This window comes from Eurosta solidaginis, chromosome 1 (assembly GCF_040869045.1).
Source record: "Eurosta solidaginis isolate ZX-2024a chromosome 1, ASM4086904v1, whole genome shotgun sequence".
Lineage (NCBI taxonomy): Eukaryota > Metazoa > Arthropoda > Insecta > Diptera > Tephritidae > Eurosta > Eurosta solidaginis.
The window spans coordinates 179,358,685-179,385,931 of record NC_090319.1 but is presented as its reverse complement, the minus strand read 5'-3'; the positions used below and the strand labels follow the sequence as shown (position 1 = coordinate 179,385,931).

The 27,247-nt window shown below is 43.2% G+C and overlaps 2 protein-coding genes across 3 annotated transcripts in view; both read right to left on the bottom strand.

Moving 5' to 3' along the window:
- Window positions 1–27,247, bottom strand: part of dan (protein distal antenna) — a 418,576-nt gene that overhangs the window by 160,846 nt on the left and 230,483 nt on the right. The window lies entirely within an intron of this gene.
- On the bottom strand, window positions 7,702–9,471 carry LOC137238864 (tetratricopeptide repeat protein 37-like). Its single transcript, XM_067763893.1, is given in 4 exon segments — window positions 7,702–7,823; window positions 7,826–8,434; window positions 8,437–8,673; window positions 8,676–9,471. Coding segments are annotated over 4 exon segments (1,764 nt in total).

Here is a 27,247-nt window from a genome sequence, read left to right as displayed (position 1 = left end):
ACGGAAAGTGCATTCCGTGTTAGATATAATAAAGGCAAAGCAAGTGAAATTGCTAAATTTCGTGTTTTAAACACACCAATCGCCTTTTGACGATCGGGTAATTCCCCCTACCAGTGGTAAGGGTTACTCGACACCGGTCAAGGCAGACAGTCAGTGATTTTTTTTGTTTTTTTTTTTCACATTCATCACTGCACTGTGTTGTACCCCTCGTCGTCACATACGTTGACAAAACTTCCTAGTCAGAAACCATATTTTCACTTGGTTGATAGCATTAGCTTATCTATCACAGAATTCGCTTTATTAATCAGTTTGCAAGCTGGAATAATACCAAAAGCCATAAAAGTATCACTACGTTGGGTGGCTAGTGGCTTGATCACACAATTAATACTGATCGCGTTATATTATAAAGCTGTATTTTTCTCACTTTTTCTTAATAAATACTTTAAATCGTAATTTTCCACAGTAAGTTGGATAAATTTCTTATTTATATTGGGAAAGATACCCTGGTTGGCTACTCGGGAATACTCATCAACGTTCACATCACACTTTTGTATACACATTAAATCCTCGTTGGGATTTCTATCTGTGGTGCAAATTTTACACACTATATCCACATTGGGATTACCAACTGCGTTTTTAATTTTTTTAAACACGCCAAAGTTTTTGGAAAATATTTCTATCTGTGTCCAACACACCTGTTAAGACACATTAAATATTTGCAGACGATTCTCTTCTCTGCATTGCACATCACTGTAGACACATTAAATCCTCGTCAGGATTTCTATCTGTGTTTGATATCACCTTGTACTCACTAGAACCTTTCAGGATTTCTATCTGTGCTGCATATCACTACATACAAATTAAATCCTCGTCAGGATTTCTATCTATCTCACTGTATACACACTAAATCCTCGTCAGGATTTCTATCTGTGGCTTACATAATCCTCGTGAGGATCTCTATAAGTGGTTCATATCACTGGCCACACATTACATCACGTTAAGATTTACATCTGATTCAAATTTTTTCTTATCACTAAATTCACATAAGATTGCTTTCTGTGTTAACACATACAATCAGATCAGAGTTTCAATCCGTGTATTTTTAAAGGTTTTACTCATACAGCACAATCACAGCAGGATTGATAGCTGGGCTACGTACAAAAAACAAAACACTCTTATAATTTTTGCTGCGGTTGAATACACACCAACGCCACTAAGTCTTTTGCCTTCACGCTCGACACCTTCAAAGAAACAAAATATTCAGATTAATAAAATCAATGGAAACTTATATTAGATTGGCTGATTCCATAGTGGAGTTTGAACAAGATTTCAACTCTGCCCCAACCGAATCCCGGAACAAGCACACCCTTGCACTACTGCAAGAGGAGCTAAGGGCACTATGGAAGAAGACCAAATCCACATATGAAGGTATTCTCAGCAATCCTGAGCTGTCCAAAGAGGAACTCAGCTCGCTAAGAAGAAAGAACAAAAGTTGCTTCGCATGCTACCTGCAATGCATGTCTGCTGTGGCGGCTGAAGTCGAAGCTATCACTCCACAGCCGGCAAAAGATGAAGCAAAGGATGAAGACTCTTCGCACCGTGGACATAAAATGCGGCTGCCGCCTTGTGACACCGATGTATTTAAAGGCGACTACCTTTCCTGTCCAGCCTTTAGAGACATGTTCACGGCCATTTACATCCTCAATACCGATCTAAAAGATGTTGAGAAATTATATTGTCTGAAACAAAAACTCAAGGGGAGGCAAAAGAAATAGTGGGCAGGCGGTCATTAACAAAGGAGGGGTTTACAACCGCCTGGAAGAATCTAAGGGACACGTACGAAAAGAAACGTATCCTCGTCAACACACATTTAAAACTTTTATTTAACCTGACGGCAGTCGAACAGGAGTGTGGAACCTCCATCAAAAAATTGCAACGGGAGATAAACAATTGCATTTCTGCGCTACAATGTCATAATATTGACATCACAAATTGGGATGCAATTATAACCTACCTATGCTCCACAAAACTCCCTGAATCTACGTTGGCTCTTTGGGAACAGACCGTAGAACGAAAAACAGATTTCCCGAAATGGGAGGATATGGACAAATTCCTGTCCAGTCGCTTCCAGACATTAGAGACGGTTTCTGATCTTAGGGGTAACAAAACCACAAAAGCACCCAAAAGTCAAAATTCGAACTCTAGGGAAAATTCTACAAAACTTGGGGTTTACCAAGCCAGCGTACCCAAATCAGCCTGTAAGTACGGAGCACAAATTACGAAATTGCCAAAAATTCCGTAGGTTGTCTACATCAGGGAAAATCGAGTCTGTAAAAAGCAATAGTTATTGTCTGAATTGTCTGTCGGGTGGACACGCAAGGCACAACACCTTGCTCCATCTCCCGACAGCACAACAAAAGACAACGCCTCAACGGTGGACTCAAAACGCCACCGACAACACACCTTCAACCTCACAACAGGCTAGGGCAAGGATGGAGTCTGATAAAAGACAAGATAGTACTAACAACGTCACGTCGTTAATACGAATAAACCTTCCGTCCAAACGTTTGCATGTGCAAGTGTCAGGAATAAACAATACACCATCTGCACAGGTAAAGGAATCATGTTCGATTAACTTAGGTTCGCTTACAGACCCCTTAGTAAGCATCAATACAGTGGCCCTAGTCCTGCCTCAATTAACAGGGGACCTTCCGACTTGCCAAGTGAGCGCAACGACTCGGCAAGCGTTCCCTGATCTGATTCTGGCGGATAAGAGGTTCTTCATTAATGAACCAGTCGACCTCATACTTGGAGGCGACATTTATCCCCAGATAATACTGAACGGTATACGGAAGAACGTTCTAAATACGCTTCTCGCCTAAGAAACCGTATTCGGTTGGATTTTAACCGGTCGTGCAGATGCACCTCACCCAACCAATACCTGAGTATCCTTTTTTAACGAAATTAGCCTAGACAAGCAACTAACAGCTTTCTGGGAAATTGAAAACATACCAACAAAAAAAGCCCTGACGGAAGACAATGCCTATTGCGAGGCACTATATAAGAACACGACGGAAAGGAATTCAGATGGAAGATATACCGTCGCCCTTCCATTCAAACAAGACTTCCCAAAAACGCTCGGTTTGGGCCCATCTCTTAAGAGCGTCTGCTCTCAGTTCTATCGGAACGAGACACGCCTAGCCAAGACACCGGCCCTACAGACGGAATACAATAGGGTACTGGCAGAATACGTCACGTTAGGGCACATGTCTAAGGTGCACACCGTAGTACCACCACAATCAACTGATTTCTATTTCTTACCGCATCATGCGGTGATCAAAGAAGAAAGCACAACGACTAAAGTAAGGGTCGTATTCAACGCGTCGTGCCCGACATCCAATGGCACAAGCCTGAACGATGTGCTACACAACGGCCCAGTACTTCAATCCGACTTAACAATACTGCTCCTCCGATGGAGATTCTACAAGTACGTCTTCAACAGCGACATTGAGAAGATGTACAGGCAAATTTGGGTAAAGGAAAATCAAACCCAATACCAAAGAATAGTTTTTCGACTCAAAGCAGAGGACCCTGTCAGCGTGTTTGAGCTCAACACGGTAACCTTTGGGGTCAACTGTGCCCCCTATCTAGCGGTCAGAACCCTACATCAACTTGCAGATGACGTCGAGGCATCTCTGCCAACCGCAGCGCACATCTTGCGAAACAGTATGTACGTCGATGACGTCCTTGCAGGGGGGCATAGCATCGAGGCAGCAATCGCGGCTCGTGATGAAATCACAGCTGCATTAAAGTCAGCAGGTTTCCCTCTGCGAAAGTGGACCTCTAATTGCAGTAGGATACTACAGGGCATACCCAAACCTCACAGGCTTACGGAAGACTTTCTGGAGTTCGAGGACGCGAGCATGGTAAAAACCCTAGGTATCCGTTGGAACGCGCATTCCGACTAATTTTATTTCACAGTGAAACCAATCGAAAACCAGGACATCTTAACAAAGAGAGCGATCCTATCTGCCGTCGCAAAACTCTTCGACCCTTTAGACTGGCTTGCCCCAGTTATCATCGTAGCCAAGATATTAATTTAGAACATGTGGCTGGAGGGGAGGGATTGGGATGAACCGGTATCCTCAATCACTTTAGATCGGTGGCAAACCTTTATGCAGGAGTACCCCGCCATTAACCGGATTCGTATACCTCGGTGGGTGCACTTCACTCCAACCAACGATATAGAAATTCGCGGCTTCTGTGACGCGTCCGAAAAAGCCTACGCGGCTACGGTTTACGTGCGAGCTAAAATCAACGATAGGATCTACGTTAGTCTACTCATGGCAAAAACGAGGGTGGCACCAGTAAAAACAATTTCACTACCAAGATTGGAGTTATGCGGTGCCGTCTTGCTGGCTAAGACTTTGGAAACTGTGATGGAGAACCTGTACTTAGGCACATTTAACATCCACCTATGGACAGATTCGACCATCGTCCTAGCATGGATTCGAAAACGCCCTTGTTCCTGGTCAACATTTGTAGCTCACAGGGTAACAAAAATCGTGGAAAAGGTAGGAACTAAAGCATGGCATCATGTCGAATCCGCATCAAATCCAGCGGACTTAGCCAGCAGAGGACTTCCAGCCACGGACCTAGTCGGCAACTCTCTGTGGTGGCAAGGACCTTCTTGGCTGCAAGAAGGCAAAGCGAAATGGCCATCTCAAGGCGAACAGGAGTACCACACAAACATCGAAGAAAAACGAGTACAAGTGCATGCAGCAACAAACATCAACAATAGCGAGGATATTCTTGATCGGTTCTCCGATCTATCAAGGGCGTTGCGGGTAATCTCCTACATTATAAGATTCGCCAATAAAACCCATCCAAAAAGTAAACCGTCTTTTAAAGCAGAGTCGCAACAGATTTCGCCTCACGAAATCAAGGCTACGACTAGCCGCCTCATCAGGATATCCCAACCAAACCACTATGCCGAAGAAATAAGCTCTCTGACAGCTAGGAAACCCATCGCGGCCAAAAGCGAGATACTCTCCCTAGACCCCTTTATCGACGAAGATAATGTCCTTCAGGTGGGGGTCGTCTCAACGCATCCAGGGACGTTCCCGTCGATGAGCGTCACCCGATAATCCTCCCTTACGCCTGCCGACTCACCCGTCTCCTAGTCCAGTTTGTCCACACCATTTCCATACATGGCGGAAACCAACTAATGCTGCGGCTCCTACGCACGCAGTATTGGATACCTCAGGTCAAAAACATGATCCGATCCATCATCCACAACTGCAAGGCCTTTACGCTATTCCGCAAACGTTCCCCGATGCAACTCATGGGAATTCTCCCTCCGGAACGCACTACCTTTTCTAGGGCATTTACCAACACCGGGGTGGATTTTGCCGGACCGTTTGACATCAAGTCTTACAGCGGACGAGGATGCCGCATGTCTAAGGGTTACGTCTGCCTATTCGTCTGCTTTGCGACCAAGGCGATCCACTTAGAGGCGACCAGCGACCTCAGCACCGCCGCGTTTCTAGCAGCGTTTAATCGGTTTGTCGCCAGAGGAGGATGCCCAAAAACCTCTACTTCGACAACGGGACGAACTTTGTCGGTGCGTCGAGGGCTCTCCGCTCGGAGTTCAAGGCTTTCCTCGTTGACGCGCGCGACCAAACCCTCTCGAAATACGCCCACAGAACCCTGACATGGCATTTCATACCAGCCGCTGCTCCTCATATGGGCGGGCTGTGGGAAGCGGGAGTCAAGAGTTTCAAAACTCATTTCAAAAAGATCGCATCGGATCATAAATTTACTCTAGAGGAGTTTAGCACCCTTCTGTGTAGGATTGAATCCTGTCTCAACTCCCGACCCCTAAGCCCATCGTCAAATGACCCGTCCAACCTGGAGCCACTTACCCCCGGACACTTCCTAGTCGGGGGCCACCTACTAGCGCAACCCGGGATTGACGTCAGCGAGAATCGCGCATCACTCGTCAATCGATGGGAAAAACTCAAGTCGCTGCATCAAACCTTCTGCAAACGGTGGAAAACGGAGTATCTCACTGAACTGCAGAAGCACGTTAAGTGGAAGCATCCACAATCAAATCTCAAACAGGGGACCTAGTCGTCATTAAGGAGGATAATCTGCCCCCCAACGAATGGAGACTAGGTCGGATAGCCAACCTCCACTATGGCCCCGATAACCGAGTTCGGGTCATCGAACTGGATACGGCAAGGGAAAAACCACCAGACCAATCACGAAATTGGTCCTACTACCACCCTCCAGTGAGGCCACTCGTTATAACAACCTGCTTCACCCAGCTCTCGTTCACCCCGAACGAGGCCAACAACCCGCTTAACCCAGCTCTCGTACACCCCGAACGAGGCCAACAAACCGCTTAACCCCGCTATCGTTCACCTAGAACGAGGCCAAAAGAACCCTACAGCAGATCCATTATCTGCCACAGAACACCGTTATATCAATAATTACAACGCCCCCCCCCAAAGGAATGGATTAATGTTTTAAAAGCTCGTCGACGTACAGAAAAAAATCTGAAGAAAATTTATTAACAATTGTTTTTGTTTTTATCGGCCTATTGATAAATGATTCAAGGTTCGATTCGAGCTCAAGGCCAGGCAAATTTATTAACTCACTGTAAAATTTATTAAATTAAAAATTGAAGTGTATCCACCATTGACGCCCAAGTCGTCTTATCAGTTTTCAATACCCGTACCCGAGTAATTGCGAGAGGAAGCGCAAAAGGATGGTATACACAAGGAATTTCAGCGGACAATAGGTGCAGGTGTAGCCTGATTGTAATTTCAAAATGGGATTACACTCAGAAACGAGCCAGCATGCTAAAGGACATGCATTTTCGCAATTTCGCACAGAAGGTTGTGCTGCTGAAACGAACGGAAGAAACTGCACGCCAGTTGGGATCAACCAAGCTGCTGAACCGTGGCTATACCGATGAGTTTCACGTTCGCGAAGATCTAATGGTCTTGGCAATAGGTTCACATGGATCAACGGCATATAAGTATTCAATACCGTCCATCGGCAATGCATCTTTCATATACATATGTGCAATATGAACACCAGCCAGTTGTAAATTATTTGATGATTATAAATTTAATAAGTATGAATTTGAAAAATGAAACTATACATATATATATAATCAATGGATTGATTGATTAATGTAATTATATTGTGTTTTGCTATATTTACCTATGTTTAGTGTATCTAAATAAATAAAAAATACAAAAATCCACATACCACTTTCACCTCCGATAAGTAATACGGCTGAACCCACATCAACTGCCTCCACAGCCAACATTCAATGCGCACAATCCGTGGAATTTGTTACACCGTTTTAGATAACCTTTGATTTGTGGCGTTATAGTAAAAGGTGATTAAACGACCAAAAAAATCGCCATCGAAGTCGGAGAATTCTAAGAAAGGACAGGTGATTACGCTGCTTCTGAAAGGTTACTTGAAATCAAGCGATGCGCTGTAACGGAAACGGTTGGAATTGTTAACTTAAAGGTAACTTCTATTACATGCAGCTGGTCAAAGTGCGCGCATACCTGTAACAAGGGCTCGTTCACCTCGTAATTCACTTCCTCAGGATTTCCCTCAGCTGGATGTTGTCTTAAATTACATCTCGTAGCCATTGTCCCTCAAGTGCAGAAAATGTTATGGAGAGTTCTTCAAAAGAATGCATTGATACAGTATTGTCTTTGTGTCCGCTTCTCCTTGCGAAGCGTACCCCATTGCTGCCATGGCCACCAATATCATGCCTGCTCTATTATCATTTCATCTGTCAAAGTTTTTAATACGGAATTATACACCGAATATGATTCTTGATGTTGAGCGGCACATACAAAGGCTAAAGCCAAATCAATTATTGCTTTTACTGACGCGTGTGTTATACGATTAAAAACATTAATGGCATCGTTTGGTAGCTTCATTTTTAAATACAAATAACCTAAATTCGTTAACAACTTATCACGCTCTTCGCCAGCTGACAACGCATCAATTACTTGTAGATAGGCCATCTCCACGGGGCGATAATGCTTTTGTCGTATATTTAAGAAACCTTGAAAGGGGAGAGCTGCATGTGTTGAATCTCTTTCTTCATTAACAGTATACCAGTTTATTGCATCTAATGCGACTACATCCGCATGCATGCCATCAATAGCATGACGATAATGTGGTATTTTACATTTTTCAGCATCTGTCAACACGGAACACACCCAATGCGCATAGCCTAATGAAGATTCCGGATGATATTCAAATTGTTGGCAATGTCTAAAGAGATCTAAAGCTTCTTCCTCTTCGCCAATAGCTTCAGTTATCATAGCTTGCCCAATCCACGCATTACCATAAATAGGATTTGATTGTTGCGCACGCTGAAATGCCTGATTGCCAGTTTTACTTCCACTAATTTTAAACACAGAGTACCTAGATTTGTCCAAGCCATGTATGATTTGCGGTCAATTGTTAAAGCTTGTATGAAGCAGTGTTGCGCTAATGCCAAATTATTAATTGGCTTATGCAAATTGATGACTCCTAGCAGATTCCAGTTTTGCCAACGATCGTGTTGCTCATTTATTGCCATTTTACAAGCATTGATTACCACATGCAATTTCTTAGAGGCTTCATCAAGTAAATGACACAATGATAACAACATGAAGCAAACTCGTACCAAATAAAGGTATTCGACTTCAACTTTATGGCACATGTGTAAAATCTGGCTGCCAATGTAAAAAGATCTTTTATTTTTAAAACGCTTGCTTCCTCTACGAACCTTGCCAACCTTCCCGCCACTTCCAAATATGCCAATGAGCGGGGCATGCGAGCTACTTGTACACATACATTAGCGGTTAAGCGCCAACGCAAAAACATGTTTTGATTGCTTGGTGACAGCAAAGCCCTTTGTAAATGATTAATAGCCAATTGTAAATGCTCTTTACAACGCCCGTATAGATGTTGCAGCTTTAGATTATTGGCCAAACCAATGTGCGCTTCAGCTGCGTCTTTCAAGCCAGGTAAATAGTCGGGATGAGATAGTAACAAATCATCAATTTCTGATATAGCTTCAGGATGCATCCGAATAGTCGATTTATTCGGAGCGATTTGTAGTTTGGCATAAATGTTATCAGCACTCATCTCTATTATTTTCTGAAAGACACGTATAGCAGAATTATAAGAACCACGTTCGGCATATGATTCCCAATAGTTCATGCAGTTGACATCCCGTTTAATAGCAGTGCGGAATGATTGTATAGCATCATCCCATTTATTAATATTAAAATAGTGCAAGCCTAGCTTGTAATGTACCTCCCTCGATTCACCAGATCTCATGAATTTTAGCGTGTTGCTCAACAAGGCCCCATTCAGTTCCTCTTCTTTCAGCTGCTGATAAATACCGCTGAGATTGTTTACAGCGCTGAAGCCTGGCATCGTTCCTTCATAAACGATTGGCAAAACTTCACGATATTTATATCATAACGAAGTACTCGCACCAATTCACGTAAAAACACTCTCAATGTGCGTAAACAATCTTCACGTTGTAATAAAAATTCTTTATGAATCTCTGCCAGACAGTGGGAAGACTGTTCCACAGAGGTTTGAAACATAGTAGCAAGCATATCCATATTTTTTAGATTCCGCGTGCAGACATTTTTATAAACGACATACATAAATCATTGTCAGCCCACGTACGTTCGTTAATAGCATCTTCTATGTAAATACGCATAAACTGTTCTGGCCAATTGGTTTTATCATAATGGGCTCCGGTTACCAAGTTAGTAGCAATCGCGTGTGAATTGGTATTTTGCTTCGCTTTATTATTAACATCCCTACGCAATATATAAATAGGATCAGGAGTAACAACTTGGTTAGATATGGATGGTCGAAGTTTAGCAAGGAACAACAGGGCTAAGTAGAGACTAAGATCAATTGTGCCTCTTGAACGCATATATATAAAAAAAAAGAAAAAAAAAAAAAAACACCAGCTTGACCAGTGTCCCTGGGTTCACTTAGCTGGAATTTACTCGGCCACCGCGAATAATTATTTATGCATTCTTTGTGCATTCCTTGTGCATTTCTAAATGCTCCATGCTATCGGTAGAAAACGCCTCATTTAATAATCACCTGAAATGAAATAAAAGAATAAAAAATTAGGAAAATTTATAAAAGTATCAAAATGGAACGATACTAGTATACTTACCATGCACAAGTTTTTCTTCATTATGAAAATTCATTCAAAAATGTCTCTATACTCATTTCCATGAATGAATGACATTTTGAATGAACGAAACAAGGGTGCCACTCGATGACATTTACCTTTGTCTTTTCTTACTCCTTAAACACATTGCGCGCGACTCCATGGGATAACAAGTCGGATCCGCGGGATCCAACAAACTCGAGTGTTAGTGCCCGAACAACTTTACCTTTTTTTCGACGAATGGAAATTTTGTTTTATTTTGACAATGTGGTGCATAAAACCACAATCAAAATCAACTTTCTTGTAAAAAAAAAAGGGGGGAGATGAACCACTCGAGACCGAAATAATTTTCGCGTTTTATTTGCATTGTTTTCATTTTTAAAAAGGCTAGTGCAAAATTAAAATGTAAAACCTAAACAAAAACAGGTCACACTCAATAGTGGTCTCGTTTCATGATAGAAATTGTTTTTGTGTATTGAAGGTCCGTTTAAAGTTTTCAGTCCTTTTAGCTTGGAATCCAAGCAAGAACAAACTGTGTCATACATGCTTTAGATAATACGAACAAGGGAGAAATTAAAATTTGTAGTAAAGACTATAAAATTTATGTCGCGTCAGAGCTCTGACGCGAGCCTTTCCTAAATAAATGCATGACATGACCATTATGTCTCATTACGCTGCCAAATTGGCAGCACCGCACATCTGCCTCATTCCAGTGAGTGGAAGAGTTATCAGCTGACAGCTCTACAAATTGCCGCACTCGATAGTGTAGGCTATTCCCGCCAGGGTTGTGTTGAAATCAACAAACACACCACAATTTGTGATTCTCACACAACATGGCCCAAATCAGCACAAAGAGTGTTCCCAGACAGCGAATAAAGTCCTCTTTACATCTATCGCACATTTTATCTGCACGACGTCTTGTGACTAGTCATTTTACAGCCATTCATAGGTTATATTCATAGTCACATTTGCATGGGCGTGGGTAAGTTTTGTGACCAAATTTTTGTAGGGCACTTACAAGGAGCCGTGACAACATACGGGTTTACCGTGATATACCGTCTATTATCGCGTATTGCCCGCCTTAGTCAAACACCAAAAAATATAGTTTGTCCTAAGTCTATATTTAATAATTCTTAATTTTACTATTAGTGGCTTTCAATATCAGAATTTCCATTCTGATGAAACTATTTTCAAAACTAAAGATAATTTAGGCGTATGTCAATCAAAGTTTACTAAACCTAACAATGGGTTCAACCACTACACGTCATTTTGTCGGCAGAATAACCTAATAAGATTATGCCCTCCACATGAATCACTTATCCCAAGTACGCCAACCAATATGTCAGCCAGAATCGACCCCTGGTCTCCGGCAATTAGCCACCCAAACAGCCTATGCAGCGATATTACTAAACGCTGCCACTTCCAGACATGCCTGGATTTGCATTCAAACGCTCCAAAACCGAGGCACGCCCCAATGCGTTCACCACCGCTTGCCGTCTGTGCACCAAACCGCACGGAGTTCGATTGTGCCCAATTTACCGGGGTATGTCTACTGAGGAGCGTATACGTGCAGTACTCATTCACCGCTATTGTCGCAACTGCCTATCCCCGTTCCACCGCCTGGAAATATGCCCCAGCCAAGACCGATGTCAACGTTGCAGTGAACCACATCACCCAACGCTGCATATGGACGAGGATCAGCCGCCGCCGCCTCAAAGCAAGCACGACGACGACGATGCGAGCTCGGATGGGGTCCTCTCCATCCACGTCACGGAGCAAGCGAAATCATGGGCCCAGCAAGTCGAGGAGGAAGAGGAAGAAGAGAGGCTGGGCAATGCAGCAGAGGTAGCCCAATTGGGCAGCTTAGAAACGCCGCGATTCCGGCCACCACTACGTCACGAGAGACCCGAGAATCGCTCGTCTATGCACGGCGCTTTCGCGCGCTTACAAATCGGGGATGGCGCGGAGACACGTCCTTTCCGCCCATCGCACCGCCCTACTGGTAAAGAGCGTGACGACGCGGAACCGCGTCCGTCCCGCTCGTCACGACAGTTCACTGGGAGGGCGGCCCCTAATAAGATGCGCAACAACCATCGAGCTCTCGTGAGGCAACAACAAACCCCCACTGGCTTCAGGAGTGGTAGACTCCGGGACAATTTAGCGGCACCGACTATAACTCGAGCATTGATCGCCATCGCGCCGACAGCCGAATTTAGGCAGGAGGTCGTTTACACCTGGTCCGCGCCCTGTTAGATGCCTGCGCTCCCACCAGCATTATCGATGCCAATCTGTGCAAGGATCTACACCTGGAGCGTAACAATACCGCACGTCTTTCGCGGCGCACCGTCGTTCTTGTCGGGAAGTATGGGGTAGCGGGAAAGATCACGACCCAAGCCACCGTAATAGCAAACTATGCCAGGTTAAACCCCACGGCAAATCTGGACCCCTCGGTAGCGGCCCCATTCCAGTTCATGAAGCTGGCCGATCCGACATTTTACCGATCGTCGCCAGTGTTGCTCACTTTGGGCGCCGACGTCTACGCCAGTATTATGGTCGGAGGCACACCCACGTCGACTGTCGGCGGGCTCCTCACCCAAGCCACAATTTTCGGCCTCGTCATGTCTGGAGCCCACCCACTGTAAAAAACTTTAATTATACCACAAGGTGCTTTTTAAACCAAGCAACCCCACGTACTTGAATACTAACGCTTTTCTTTTTCATCCACAGTTCAGAGAGGCTGCATTACTGCGAGCACGGATGTCCGCCGGAGATCGTATTTACGATCTAACTATACATACATATCATATTTTTTAAATTTATTTAGTTTATCCCGCCTTGGGAAGGTTGCTGGCGAACTAGCCGAGTTTCAAGTTGCTCGCCGCAAGGGGGCCGGCATTTTTAGGCCACCAGCCTAAATATTTCGTACCACCCTAACACGCACATTAGTTATTTATTATTAATACCGGTAACGGCTAACACCCGCCGAGAGCTAACTTTGAAGGGGAAAAACTCAACGAAAGTTAGCTATCGGCAGGTGCCGCGGACTTGTTCGCGGTCTTGGCTCCTTCTTCTATTTTGGAACGTCCACGAGCCAGCAGCTATCTCACAGGTGAGTTGTTATATTACGTATCTTTCATAGTTTGTGCATATAATTTACGCTATAATCGCCCTTTACGATTGTGATTCCTTTTAATAATTGCGATTATAACATTAGAATTTGCACTTGGCAATTGTCTGGCAATCAGCCACCAATATTTCTAGTTTGAATTGTAATTTATCCAACAATTTGCGGTCGTCATATTATTAATATTTGCCGTGCACGAATGTGTAATTAACAACTTTAAGAACATTGAATTTTCGAATTGGTTTGTGAAGTAATTCCTTTGTTGATAATAAATAAAGTTAAGAATTTATATTGTTTAAAACGTGAATACATTTGTCATTACTCGCTGTCAATTCTTTTCTTTGCTTTCTTTTTTTTTGCGACGCACACGCCCGACTTCCCCGGGTCCACACTGCCCCGCAAAACACTTTGTATTTGCTTATTATTTCAGGATCGTTTAAAATTCAACTTTTGCCAGGATGGCAAAATTACTAATTTTCATAATTTTTGAAAAAAAATCCTGGGCAGGATCTCTGAGCAGCTAAATCTTTTAAGCAATATTTGCTTGGTCAGCAAATTTTATGCTTATTGCAGATCGAACTGGCAGGATCTTTTCCAGTCAGATCGTTTTTAGCAGTTGTGCTGATTTGATCTGAACTGACAGGATCGCCATGTAATATTTAAAGATATGAAAACAAATAACACCATTGAGTGTCTGGCAATAATTCATTTTATTGAAGAAATTATTTCTCTTTTATACATAATTTCTTAACCTCCATTGATTTGACTTCCCGCAGTGTCGGGTCAATATAATTTTTGTAGAACAATATTGTAATAAGACTGCGCTATGCCTGCGTGTGACAGGTTCGTAAAAAATGCATTGGCTTAGAAGTTCATAATGCATAATGCCGCAAATGTATTGCATAGGTGGGCATAACGCATAATTCTACACCTCGTATACAAAAGCTCCTTGGTCTAGGTACAAAACAGTCTCTCCACCAGATATCTGGAATGGGTAGAACTTTAGATTATGCAATCAATACCAGGCAGTCAAATCTTGCGTTAGGTTTAAAATTTATCGGTACAGAATTTGTGACAAGAAATAGTTGTTGCGAAAATTGCTTATGAACCTCACACCCCAAGAATGAATGTAAAAGTAGTTTCACGTACGTCTATTGCCGAAAGCGTATTCATTCGTTACTGCATTTTCAGCCCAAACCACAATAAGCGCAACCAAACTCCAGACCTATAATGCCCAAGCCGGCACCCTACTACCAACAGCAGTAGTATCAGTCTACTTTGCTAGCGAATTTCATAAAAAAAACGCTTGTATCATTGCGCATAGAACAGTTTCTTATTCTTCCCACAGAAGAATCTATACACTAGATATCTAGAATGGCTGGAAAAGCTGTGAAGAATTCCCATTAAGACTGCCAGATAAAATTTTGTTCTGCAGACTTAACCCAGATGATCGAGGCACAAGCAACAATTTAGCCGGGCCTAAGTCTATGCCCAGCCTTGCGTGGCGAGTGGAATTGCGAAAACACGACCACTACCATCGTCATCAATAATATATGGAAAACCTCAGTCCCTGCAGGGCGGGCAGGATGTTTAAGCCGCCTTTATCAATATATCAACGGCGGCGAATTATTATGCGCAGCTATACGCGGTGAGTGGAAAGGCGCAGACACGAAGATTTGAAATTAATTTACAATTATTAATTATTAAATAAGATGTGAAACACTTAGGACGATTTTGAAAAGAACAAATCGATATTAACCTTTTTATATTGTGACGGACTTTTCCTTTGTCCGGGGTATGCTCAGTACGTCCAGGATCCCTGTGGAAAGAGAAAATTATCCCTATCGTCTCCTTTTAAAGAGAAACACCCTGTTTCAATTTGAAACGTTATAATTTGTTTTATTCAATTTAATTTTCGTAGAGGGCATTGGGGATCCTCGGTTCCCTACCCTGTACTAAGAACGCTGGACTGTAGCCTGCTGACCCGCATACGCTCGTATTCGGTGCTAGTGTCATGTCTGGCAACAACTCATCCCACGTCTTATGCCCTTCCCAGTGAATTGCGCTATCATCCTCTTTATGTTACGATTCGCTCTCTCCGTCGGGTTCTCTTGCGGTGTGTACGGTGCCGTTAGCTAGTGCTTTATGCCAGCCTCTTGTAAAAATTTCTTAAAATGCCTGCTCGTGAAATGTGCTCCATTGTCTGTGATTAGGATTTTTGGCGCGCCAAATCGGGCCAAAATCCTCTCTCTCATTCCTCTGATCACATTCTCCGTCGTCGCCTTCCATATTGCTATGATCTCCACCAATTTCGAGAATTTATCCACGAAAACTAGTGCCATCGTATTTCCATGCTTCGAGCGTGGAAGTGGTCCAACGAAATCTGCGCAAACAGTAGCAAAAGGTTCGTCGGAAATCTGCGTGAGCATCTTACCTGCAGCTTGTTGTTCGCTGGGCTTCTAGACTTGGCATGTGTGGCATTGTTGCACGTACTTTCGTACGTCCCTAAACATTCCTGGCCAGTAGTACCTCATCACTGCACGCGCAATGGATTTCCGTATACCCATGTATCCTGCACTCGGCGAGTCGTGTATTTCGTTGAGCACTCTTCTCCTCCCTAGTTTTGGTACGCATAGTTTCCACGGTACCGCATCCTCGCCATCCATTTGACTCCCTATTCTGCGATACAGCCGTCCTTCCTCCATCACGTAATCGGGGAATTTCTCCGGCTCCTTCGTTACTTCGGCCATCTTCGTCGTGTACCATTTGCATGTAATAGCATCCTCCTGTATGCTTCTCAAAACCCAGTTGCTGCTTTGAGAGTGCGTCTGCGACCACATTCATTTTGCCTTTTCTGTATTGTATGTCGAACGAATACTGCTGTAATTCAAGAGCCCATCTTGCGATCCGGCCCGATGGACTTTCGATCACGTTCAACCATTTTAACACCAAGTGATCGGTGATTACCGTAAAATTGTAACCCTCCAAATATGGCCTCATCTTTGTGGTATCCCAAACGATGGCTATACACTCCTTCTCCGTTGCCATATAGTTTGTTTCGGCCTTATTCAACCCACGGCCCGCGTACGCTATCACTCGTTCCTCGTCGTCCCCTGAGTAAGAACTGCACCAAGGCCGTAATCGCTCGCGTCAGTCTGTAACCGGAACCTCTATGTAAAATCTGGGCGCGCCAATGCTGGTGCTGGTATGAGCGCGTTCTTCAACGCTTCGAATGCCACCTGTTGTTCCTCGCACCATTTCCACTTCCTTCCGTTCTTCAACATTGATTTTAGTGTGTGTGCAACCCGTGAAAAGTCGGGTAAGAAACTTCGGGACCCCGAAACTACTCCTATGAATCGCCTCAACTCTCGTATGTTCTGTGGCGTCAGCTCCTTGATGGCGGCGATTTTGTCAGGGTCCGTATGGATACCCTCCTCGCTGACCACGTGACCCAGATATTTTAAACTTTTCTTAAAAAAATCACATTTCTCCGGATAGATCTTCAAGTTGGCTCGTCTTAGTCTCTCGAAAACTTCTCAGGTGGGTGATATGTTCTTCCAGTGTCATGCTAGTAATTATTATATCGTCTAGGTAGGCAAACGCATGTGGTTCCAACTCTGGGCCAATGACTTGAGTGCTCTCTGAAATGTGGCCGGGGAAGAGTGCAATCCAAACGGCGTCACCTTCCACTGGTACAATCCTCGTCGGGGCAACGTAAATGCTGTTAATTGCTTTCTACTTTCTTCCATCGGGATTTGCCAATAACCCTTTTTGTGATTCAAGCTGCATATAAACCGCGCGTTGCGTAGTCTATCTAAAATGTGCTTTATTCGGAGTAGTGGGTAAGCGTCTGGTACTGAGCGAGCGTTGAGTTGTCGATAGTCGACGCAGAGTCTCAACTTGCCGTTCTTCTTTCGAACCAGAACTATCGGCGCGCTGTCTGGGCTACGGGATGGCTCGATGCAGCCTTTCTCTATGAGCTCGTCTATCTCCTTGTTTATTATCTCTTGCATCTTTTGGTTCTTTTGAAAATATCGTTGCTTTATCGGCCGATCATCTCGCATTACTATCTTGTGGGTGGCTACGTTCGACAAGCCGGATATCTCTTCAAAAATCTGTAACTCGTGTTTAAGAAAGGCACTCGCTGCATCATCCATGCCGTTCTCCGCAAGTGGGACTTCTTGCTCGCGCTCCTCGATCTCCTTGACACCGTTGTAATTTCCTTGGTCTACCATCGTCGTACATGTTGCCGTCGGCTGCTTCTGATCATCAACTTGTAATACTAATTTTTCTCCGCCACACTTCAGCTCCAACTTAGCCTTTGCCAGATAGTCTGTGCCAATCACCACGCTGTCAACTAGCCCAGTTAAAACTAATAGCATGCCTTTGTTCGCCCAATTGTATATCTGCCTCCACCGCTTGGATTACCCTCTGTGCCCTACCATCGCCCATCACCACTCGTGTCTCTACGTCTTTGAATTTGCGCGTGCCCAATTTCGCGGCTCCCTTTTCGTTAACAAAGCTCCTCGCCGCTCCCGTATCGATCGATGCCATCGTTTCTTGTCCCTCCAGTGTAATTGCGGCCAAGATTCGCCCTTGGGTCTGCCTAAGCGGTTTTGTTGTGCGCGTGCATTTGTTATTGGAGACGCCACCCCTCGCTATCAATGGGATCTCGGGCCATTTTCCGGCTGCCTTCGACAACAGTCACGCGTCAACACGCCTGGTCGACCACACTGCCAAGAGAAGACGCGTCGCTCGTTGCGACACCCATAAGAGAAGTGTCCGCTCTCCCCGCATCGTCTGTATGCGCTTCGTGGGCGTACGGTCCGTCGCTGTGGTCTAGTTGCGCTGCCTTGTGCTCCTGCGGCCTCCTGTCTCGGGTATTCCTTCTCTGTATCGCCCATTTGCATGTACTGGCACCTCTCCTCCGGTCTTCGAATTACGAATGGCCTTCCTGTTGATTTTATTGTTTCCTTCTCTGGCGTAATATTTTCATAGACCTCGACTAGGCTGACCAATCCCTCCAGGCTACTAAAGTCGCTTCTTTTTACGTACAGCTGGTACTCTCGCCGCGAATTTATATATACTCTATCCAAATTTTGTCATCGGTGTAGTCGGCGTGTCGCATTAGCTCCTGTAATGATAGAACATAGCCTTTAAAGGCTTCACCTGGTCGCTGGACTCGCCGCCGGATCTCGTTATCCAAATGCTCAAAGTACCTAGAACTTAGTAAAAACCATAGGAAGTATTTCTTAAAGGCTCCCCCACCCGTTCAATAAAAGATAGCGCGTCCTTACCGCCGTCATATTTAAGACCCCACTTACGTACTCGATCCATTATATTTGTATGTGATGCTGGTTGGTACATCGCGTATGTCTGCTGCTCCTCGTTTCTGGGTGTATCGACCGGATTCCTTTTCTGCTCCATCGTTTGGTTCGCGGCTGAAACGCCGCTGCTGCCTGGTAACGTTAGCTGGTCGCCAGGCTTTGGAGTTGTTGTTCTTGGATGCTGGGTCTCTAATTCGATGAAACGAGCCTCGAGGCTTGACTCGCTACCTTGCGCTTGATTGAAGCTCGCCAAGCGTTTTCGTAGTTCATCCACTGTTCCACTTCTCTCCAGTTCAAATTCTACCGCGTATTTCACCAGCTCCTCGCGGTTGAGGTAATATACCCACGTAACTCTTTCAATTGTGTCTATGTGGTGGTTCTGCTGATACTCCATTGGGGAAGCGTGTGCCAATTTCAACTGCTTATGTGTGTCAACGTGTGTATGTTTTGTGGCGTCTGATAATTGTTCGCTGAAGGGGTCGTACGCCTGATGTTCGACTCGATGTTTCTTTACTCTATGGGATAATCTCTCGCGATCTGGGCCTTGGTCTGAAATGAAATGTTATACAAAATTCGGTCATTAGGTTATAGCATTGGCTGGCTATGTTGTTGGAGTAGTTCATCGCCGTCTGGATCCTGTTATCCAGGGTTGGGGCTTGCACTTGTGCTGTTTACCACCCACTCCGGTCGCCGTCTACCACCTGTTGATTGTTGCATATGTCTGCCCGTTCGATTCTGGAACCTTTTGCACCTGAATTGACGAGTGCTAGCGAACCACGTATCGCTACCGTGCTGTAATCTGTCTGATCTTCCTCCGTGACCTGGGCTGCGCGCGTGGCGTTGCTCTTACTACTGCCAGTTGCTCTGCGTGTTCCTCGGGGGATCTCTCGGTGAAATGTTGGTTCGGGGTTCTACTACACGATCCTGATGATGGCGTGTGTTGTGTTGTGTTGGTGCGCTCGTCGTCGGCCGCAACGTTTGTTCCACGATGGGAACTTCGGTGAAGCCCCCATTCGGAGCTTGGCGAGTCGCCTTCGACTTACCACGCTCATGGAGTCAAAGTATTCTTCTTTCTGCTTCCGGGCTTGCTTCTTCTTCTACTGTCGCCTAATGGCACGCTTTTGCTCGGTTATTTGTGCTGTTCTCCTTTTGCCGTTTTGCACCTTGTCTAGCTCGATGATCACCTGGGATACGAAGTTCGTTACACGATGGGGTCCACTGTATATGGGTGCTAACTTTGCTGCGAAGTTGTCCACTGGCTTGGACTGCTGATGCTCTTTTACTAATACCAAGTCGCCCACCGCCGGTTGCCACTGTCTCCTACGTAAGTTATAATGCCTCGCCTGCTCCGCTGATGCTTGCTGTTGTCTACGACGTACCTTCTGATACACCTCCTTCATCTTGGCCATCTTTTCACTGAGAGTCACCTCCTTCTCGCCTGTGCCAAATGTTTGCTCATCGTAGAGGGCATTGGGGATCCTCGGTTCCCTATCCTGTACTACGAATGCTGGACTGTAGCTTGTTGACTCGCATACGCTCGTATTCAGTGCTAGTGTCATCTCTGGCAACGACTCATCCCATGTCTTATGCTCCTTCAGATATATATATATATACATTAGAGGGTTTAAAAAAATTACATTTTATATGAATTCGAAAACGATTCATAAATATTCAAATAAGTTGGGCAAATATATAGGTTAGAATGTGTGGGCCCCAAAGCCGGTGTTATCAGCAGCACTATCACCCCGCAAATCCTCACGGTAGGACCTTTACATAATGCTAGTGGAAAATTAATTGGCCAAAAGACAGTATTCGGTTGCATATTAAGCGGCCTACTAGCTGAAAATGTATCAACGTTCATTACCTGTGTCTGGAATGCAACGATAACCCCCTCAATCCACTTTTGGGGCAATTTTGGGAACAGAAAGAAGTTCAGTAAACCCAACAGCGATCTGCAGATGACGAATACTGTGAAGCACTCTACCAAAATTCGCGAAGAAGATGGTGGCTACAGAGTCAAACTACCATTCAAATCGGAATTTCCTGCAAATCTGGGAATTGCTCATTCACGACCGGCAGCACAACAACAGTACATCAGCATCGAGCAAAACCTCGAAAGATACAAATATTTTGAAGTCCGTAATGAGTATTTAACTATGGATCACATGGAACCCGCCTCCCAACAAGAGATAATTAGAGATAGTATATATTTATCATTTAATCTACCACATCATGCTGTCATAAAACCCGACAGCAAAACACAAAAGTGCGAGTAGTCTTTAACACATCGAAGATGTCACATTCTAGCAACTCGCTGAACGACGTTCTCCATACAAGCCCCATACTACATACCTACATACTTAATGCTCGTTATACTGAAATGGCGACTTCATAAGTTTGTGTTTAACGGCGATTTGTATCGCCAAATACCCATCCATGAAGAAGTTAAAGACTTTCAGCGAATCGTTTTTCGCAAACACCCAACTCTGGCGACAGAACATTTTCGACTAAAAACAGTTACCTTTGGTGCAAATTGCGCGCCATATTTGGCGATTCGAACCCTACACCAACTCGCCGACGACTTTCAAGACGAATATCCGCACGCTAAAAACATTTTATTGAATTAAACGAATGTTGAGGATATTTTGTCAGGCGGTCATAATATACAGTCCACTTTAAACTCCATGAACCAAGTTATCGACGCTTTATAATAGGTAGGGTTCCCTTTGACAGAGATTTCTGCAAATCACCCTGAAATTTTAGAATCCATTCCCGACCCTGATTTGCTAGATGCCGATTATCTTAAATTCCACGATTCGAGTTCCACAAAATCCGTTGAAATTCAGTTTTTGACCCCGCAGGATGGCTACCGGCAATAATGATTCTTGCAAAAATGTTATTGCAACAGCTCTGGAAGGAAGGAGCGGATTGAGACGAAGACGTAAAACCCGGGGCTCTCCAAAAATAGACTTCAGTTTACCAAACTTTACCTCACATCAGAGAAATTGAGATCCCTAGGTGCGTATATTATCCCCCCGACAAACTCACCCAGCTGCATGGATTTTCAGATGCTTCGGAAAAGGCATTTTGTGCTTGTATATATTTACGGGTACAAACCCATGAAAATAGTTTTTCAGCCCATTTGCTTGCTGCTAAAAGCAAGGAAGCACCCCTTCAAACCGTGAGTCTTCCACAGTTGGAACTCTGTGGAACAGTCTTACTATCCAAACTAGTGAAACATCTGCAAAGCGAGCTGAATCTACCCCAACACAAACTGATTCTATGGTGCGATTCTGCCCTCGTACTGGCATTGTTAGAAAAACCACCACATACCTGGAAAAAGTACGTCGCCAACAGGACATCGGAAATCCTTAAAAATGTTGATAACGCTAATTGGAGACACGTTTCCATCAACAATAACCCAGCGAATTTGGGCACTCGAGGTTGCAAGCCTTTGGACTTAGTAGGATGCCCTTTATGGTGGGAAGGACCCAATTAGCTTATCAGGCCATCAATTTCGTTGCCAAAGGATATGTGTCACCACTCAACTCCCCCCGAACAACGACATGCGGTGGAACTCCACACCCTGCAGGAGAAAATAGAGATATACTCGGCCGGTTTTCGTAGTTTTCTCGAGCGCTTGGAGTCGTTGCCTATATGTTGCGGTTTATCCAAAAAGCAAGGAAACTAAAAGTTCAAGCCACCCGCAGGATGGCTACCGCCAATAATGATTCTTGCATAAATGTTGTTGCAGTAGCTCTGGAAGGAAGGATGGATTGAGACGAATATGTCAAGCCCGGGGCTCATCAAAAATAGACTTCAAACTTCTCATCAGAGAAACTAAGATCCCTAGGTGGGTCCATTATTCCCCCGACAAACTCTTCCAGCTGCATGGATTTTCAGATGCTTCAGAAAAAGCATTTTGTTCCAGTATATATTTACGGGTACAAACCCATGAAAATCGTTTTTCAGCCTATTTGCTAGCTACTAAAAGCAAAGAAGCACCCTTTCAAACCGTGAGTCTTCCACGGTTGGAACTCTGTGGAACAGTCTTACTATCCAAACAAGTGAAATAGCTGCAAAGTAAGCTGAATCTACCCCAACACAAACTCATTATATGGTGCCGTTCTGCTATCGTACTGGAATTGTTAGAAAAACCGCCACATACCTGGAAAACGTACGTCAACAGGATATCGGAAATCCTTAAAAATGTCGATAACGCTAGCTGGAAACATGTTTCCATCAACAATAACCCAGAGAATTTGGGCACTCGAGGCTGCACACCTTAGGACTTAGTTGAATGTCCTTTATGGTGGGAAGGACCCAATTAACTTATCAGGCCAACGGATATGTGTCACCACCGAAATCCCCCCGAACAACGACATGTGGAAGTATTCCATACCCTGCAGGAAGAAAATAGAGACATACTCGGCCGGTTTTCGTCGTTTACTCGAGCGCTTCGAGTCCTTGGTGCGGTTTATCCGAAAAGCAAGGAAACTAAAAGTTCCAGCCACGGTCAACATCACCCCCGCCGAAGTGAATGATGCCAAAATTAAAATTATCATTCAAACTCAATGGATTTATTATGGAGACACGATAGAGGTGCTTCGTACGTTAGGACCCTAACATAAAAATAACTCCCTTCTGACATTAAACCCAATGTTAGATGACTCAGGAATCATGCGAGTTACGGAAGATTAGCCTATGCCCCATATAGCTTCAACGAACGGCACCCAATTATCGCACCCGGAAACTCTTGTTTTTGTTCTCTCCTGTTGGACTTACTCCATTGGAACCTGCTGCACGCCGAGCAACAGCTTATGATCCGAATGGTACAGCAACAGTATTACATTCTACGTTTGAAGAAAAAGGTAAAAAAGCTCAGTTTCCACTGCAAAACATGCACAATCCACAGCAGATGAAAACGGAGATAATCGCAGCTTTGCCACCCGAGAGGTCAACCTATTCCCTACCTTTCCTTACAACCGGAGTCAACTTTGCTATACTATTTTTGGTAAAAACTTCCCCCCTTCGCCGAGCTTTGTATGTGGAACCTTATATTTGTGTGTTCGTTTGTTTTTCAACAAAGGCTATTCATTTAGAAGGGTGCTCTGATCTTACCATGAACGCCTTCAACGCAGCCTTTGTCCGATTTACTAGCCGCCGCACAGTGTACGAAATTCGAAATTAGGATGGCAAAAATTATAACTTGAAAATTAACGGATATAAAATTATGAATTTTCGTGGTGAAAAGTAGGTTCAGGGAAAAAATTTTATAAATCCGCCCACTGCCACGCCCACTTCCCATAGGAACGACACATTGGAAATATTTGCATACCTCAATAATGTATATAGATCGGTGCATACAATGAAAAACCAAAATAAATTAAGAAATTAGTTTTTTATTTTGCGAAGCAGTTTAGTTCTCATCAAATTCAATATTTAATAACGGGTTTTTAAGCAATTTTAATATATCTGAAGTAATGGCTCCATGCTTCGTCTTGGGAGATTACCTTAAGTTAGAAATGTATGGATCAGACGAAATTAGAAGTCTTTTTAGTAAATCTGTAGCGTTTATTTCGTTCCATTTCATTGATTTGAGTTTCATTTATTTGAGTTTTTTGTACAAGTAAGACATAAAGATAGTACATCGATCGCATTACAATATCAACAATAAAAATTGTAATATAATATAATCTAATATAGTATAATGTAAATACAAGAGTTAGAAAGATAATAAACTTATTATTTAACAATCAAACATTCTTAGCTCAAAATTTTTGTGACAAGAATAAAAATATATAATTAAATGGTAATTTAAGGGTTGAGAAAAGATAATAATGCCTGCTTAAAACATCCTGCTTTCCTAAAGCTTTAGTCGGGTTTGGAAGTGAGTTCCATAGACGGATTGTACTGACAAAGAACATTCTGGATGACGTTGGGTACTTAAAATTCGGGACTAATAGATTCAAAGTTCGTGTAGATTGGCAGAAACTTAGTTTTTTAAATAAGTACGGCGATTTTTGTGACTGTATTAGCTTATGCAAAAAACAGAGATTTCGCATTTTTAGGAAATTATAAATATCGCATCCGAGAATCTGCATTGCATACGAAGATATGTGATCAAATTTCTTTTTAGAAAAAACAAACCGGGCAACACTGTTAAAGGCCAGTTGCAATTTGTTGAGTGACATTGAGTGCAGGTTACCGTATATTAGTTCACCAAAGGAGACTTGAGGTATTATTAGAGCTTTGACTTAGCGTCTCGTGGTAACAAATAGGCAGTTCTGTATAAATTACGCAAGGTATTATATATCTTGCTCACCGCAAGGTTTATATGGTCAACACAAGTCAGTTTAGAGTTCATTTTATAACCTAAATTAGTTACCACATCATGAGAAATTATTTTATCTCCATTGAGAATAATATCAGGAAGGTTGTTTACGTCATTTGATGTATTTGCTAACGCAATCGCTTTAGATTTAGCTGCATTGAGAGATAGTTTATTTAGGTTAGCCCAGTTTGCTTTACGTGTTAAATCTTCATTCAGTCTAGCAAATAAGTCTTCGGAAAGACCGATAGGTCGAGACATGTATAATTGTGTATCGTCTGCATATAAATGTATGGAGGCATTGCGGCAACAAGTAACTATGTCATTGATGAAAAGTGTAAACAATATTGGGCCTAGGATCGAACGCTGTGGAACACCAGATGTGATTGGTTTTAGGCTAGAGACTTGGTTATCACATTGTTTAAGCGACTTAAACTATGACTTTTTCTTTCGTTTGTTTCATTAGCCATTGAGTGTGCTTGTAATTCTCAACTTGTTAGTGAAATATTCTAAAGATATAGTTTTAGTTTTTAATTTAAAATTGAGGTTCTTCGAGTAGAAGATGGGGTGCCAATACCTCAGAGCCCAGTGCTCGCCTCCATATCACATTTTTTAAGGGTTCTTCAAATAGAAGATGAGGTGGCTCATTAGAGCGAAACCTCAGAGCCCCCAGTGCTCGCCCCCAATGAATAAATACAAGGGGTTTTTCAAAGCAAAACAAGGTGGCTCATCCCGCAGCCAATACCTTGGAGCCCCCAGTGCTCGCCCCCAATGAATAAATACAAGGTGTAACAGGTACATAGTGACCTCTCTCTAAATAAATTTAAAAATAACAAACAAATACATTAAAATAAAGATATCATAAATAAGGTGTACCGATGCTTTGCATCGTCCCGTATTTTAAATACACCATAAACAAAGTAAAATAACATACAGTCCATTAAAATAGTAAGTTATAAAATAAAAAAGATAATAAATTAAAAAAATGCTTGCTTGCAGTGGGCTTTGAACACGCAACCCCAAACGTGTGAGTCGGGTACGTCATCCACTGTGCCACGACTCATACGCCTACAAGCGCATCAAATTACTCCCTTATAACTCATATTAAACTGCTCGCCCTCAACTGCCCCACGCTTAGCTACACATTGAACCTGTTGCAATCGCTCACAGAGATAACTTCGCATTAACTTGATTGCAAAAGGGCTGACATTATAGCTGGCTTGTAGCTTGAAAAGAAGTATTTTGAGATCAACCGTACCAAAAGCTTTGGAGAAATCCAGTAGTACTAACACAGTGAGTTCATCCTTGTCATAGGCTGGACGTATATCTTCAAGAATCTTTAACACAGATGACGCAAAGCTGTGCCATCTTCTGAAACCCGACTGGACCTCCGATAGCAAATTATTCGTAGTTAAATGATCAGTTATTTGCATTGCCAATAACTTTTCATATACTTTCGATAAAGAAGGCAACAGACTTATCGGTCTAAACTCATTGCAGGAACTCGAAGACTTAGTTTTGGGGACCGGGACAACATTGGCTATTTTCCATTGACTAGGAAAACTACTGCTAGTTACAGAAAAATTGAAAATGTGAGTAAGCGGAGAGATAACAAAAGAAAGGATTAGTCTGATAAATCGTATGTTAATCCCATCGATTCCTACAGCATTCGACTTAATAGAAAATACAGCGTTTAACACTTCAGCCTCTGTAACCGCTGAGAAATCGAAGCCATTGATATTTGTTCTACTGTCTACACTGAAAGACATATTATCGATACTATCATTAGTATAACCATCAGAGCTACTGCCCAAAGATTGTTGGTTCATTTCATTTGGATCAAAATTACATTGAATTTTATCGTTACTAGATATTCCCAATGAGCGAAGATTTTTCCAAAGCGTTTTAGGGGGCAAATTATTATTAAATTTTGTGTTTAAGTATGCTATCTTGGCATTCCGAATACACAGGGTAGCTCGGTTACGCAAAAGGCGTTAAGCTTTGCAGTGGTTTTTACTCTGATATATCTTTCATTCCCTGTATGCTCTACCCCGTCTTTTATTAGATTTAAAATTTCTCTTGTAAACCATGGTTTCTTACTGCTTCGAACTCTAATGGTTTTATGAGGTACACACCTATTGAAAAGTTAGTGGACAAGATTATTAAAATATTTAAATTTTTCATCTAACTGAGAAAAGTAAAAGCATCCATTCCAGTCCAAACGAGAA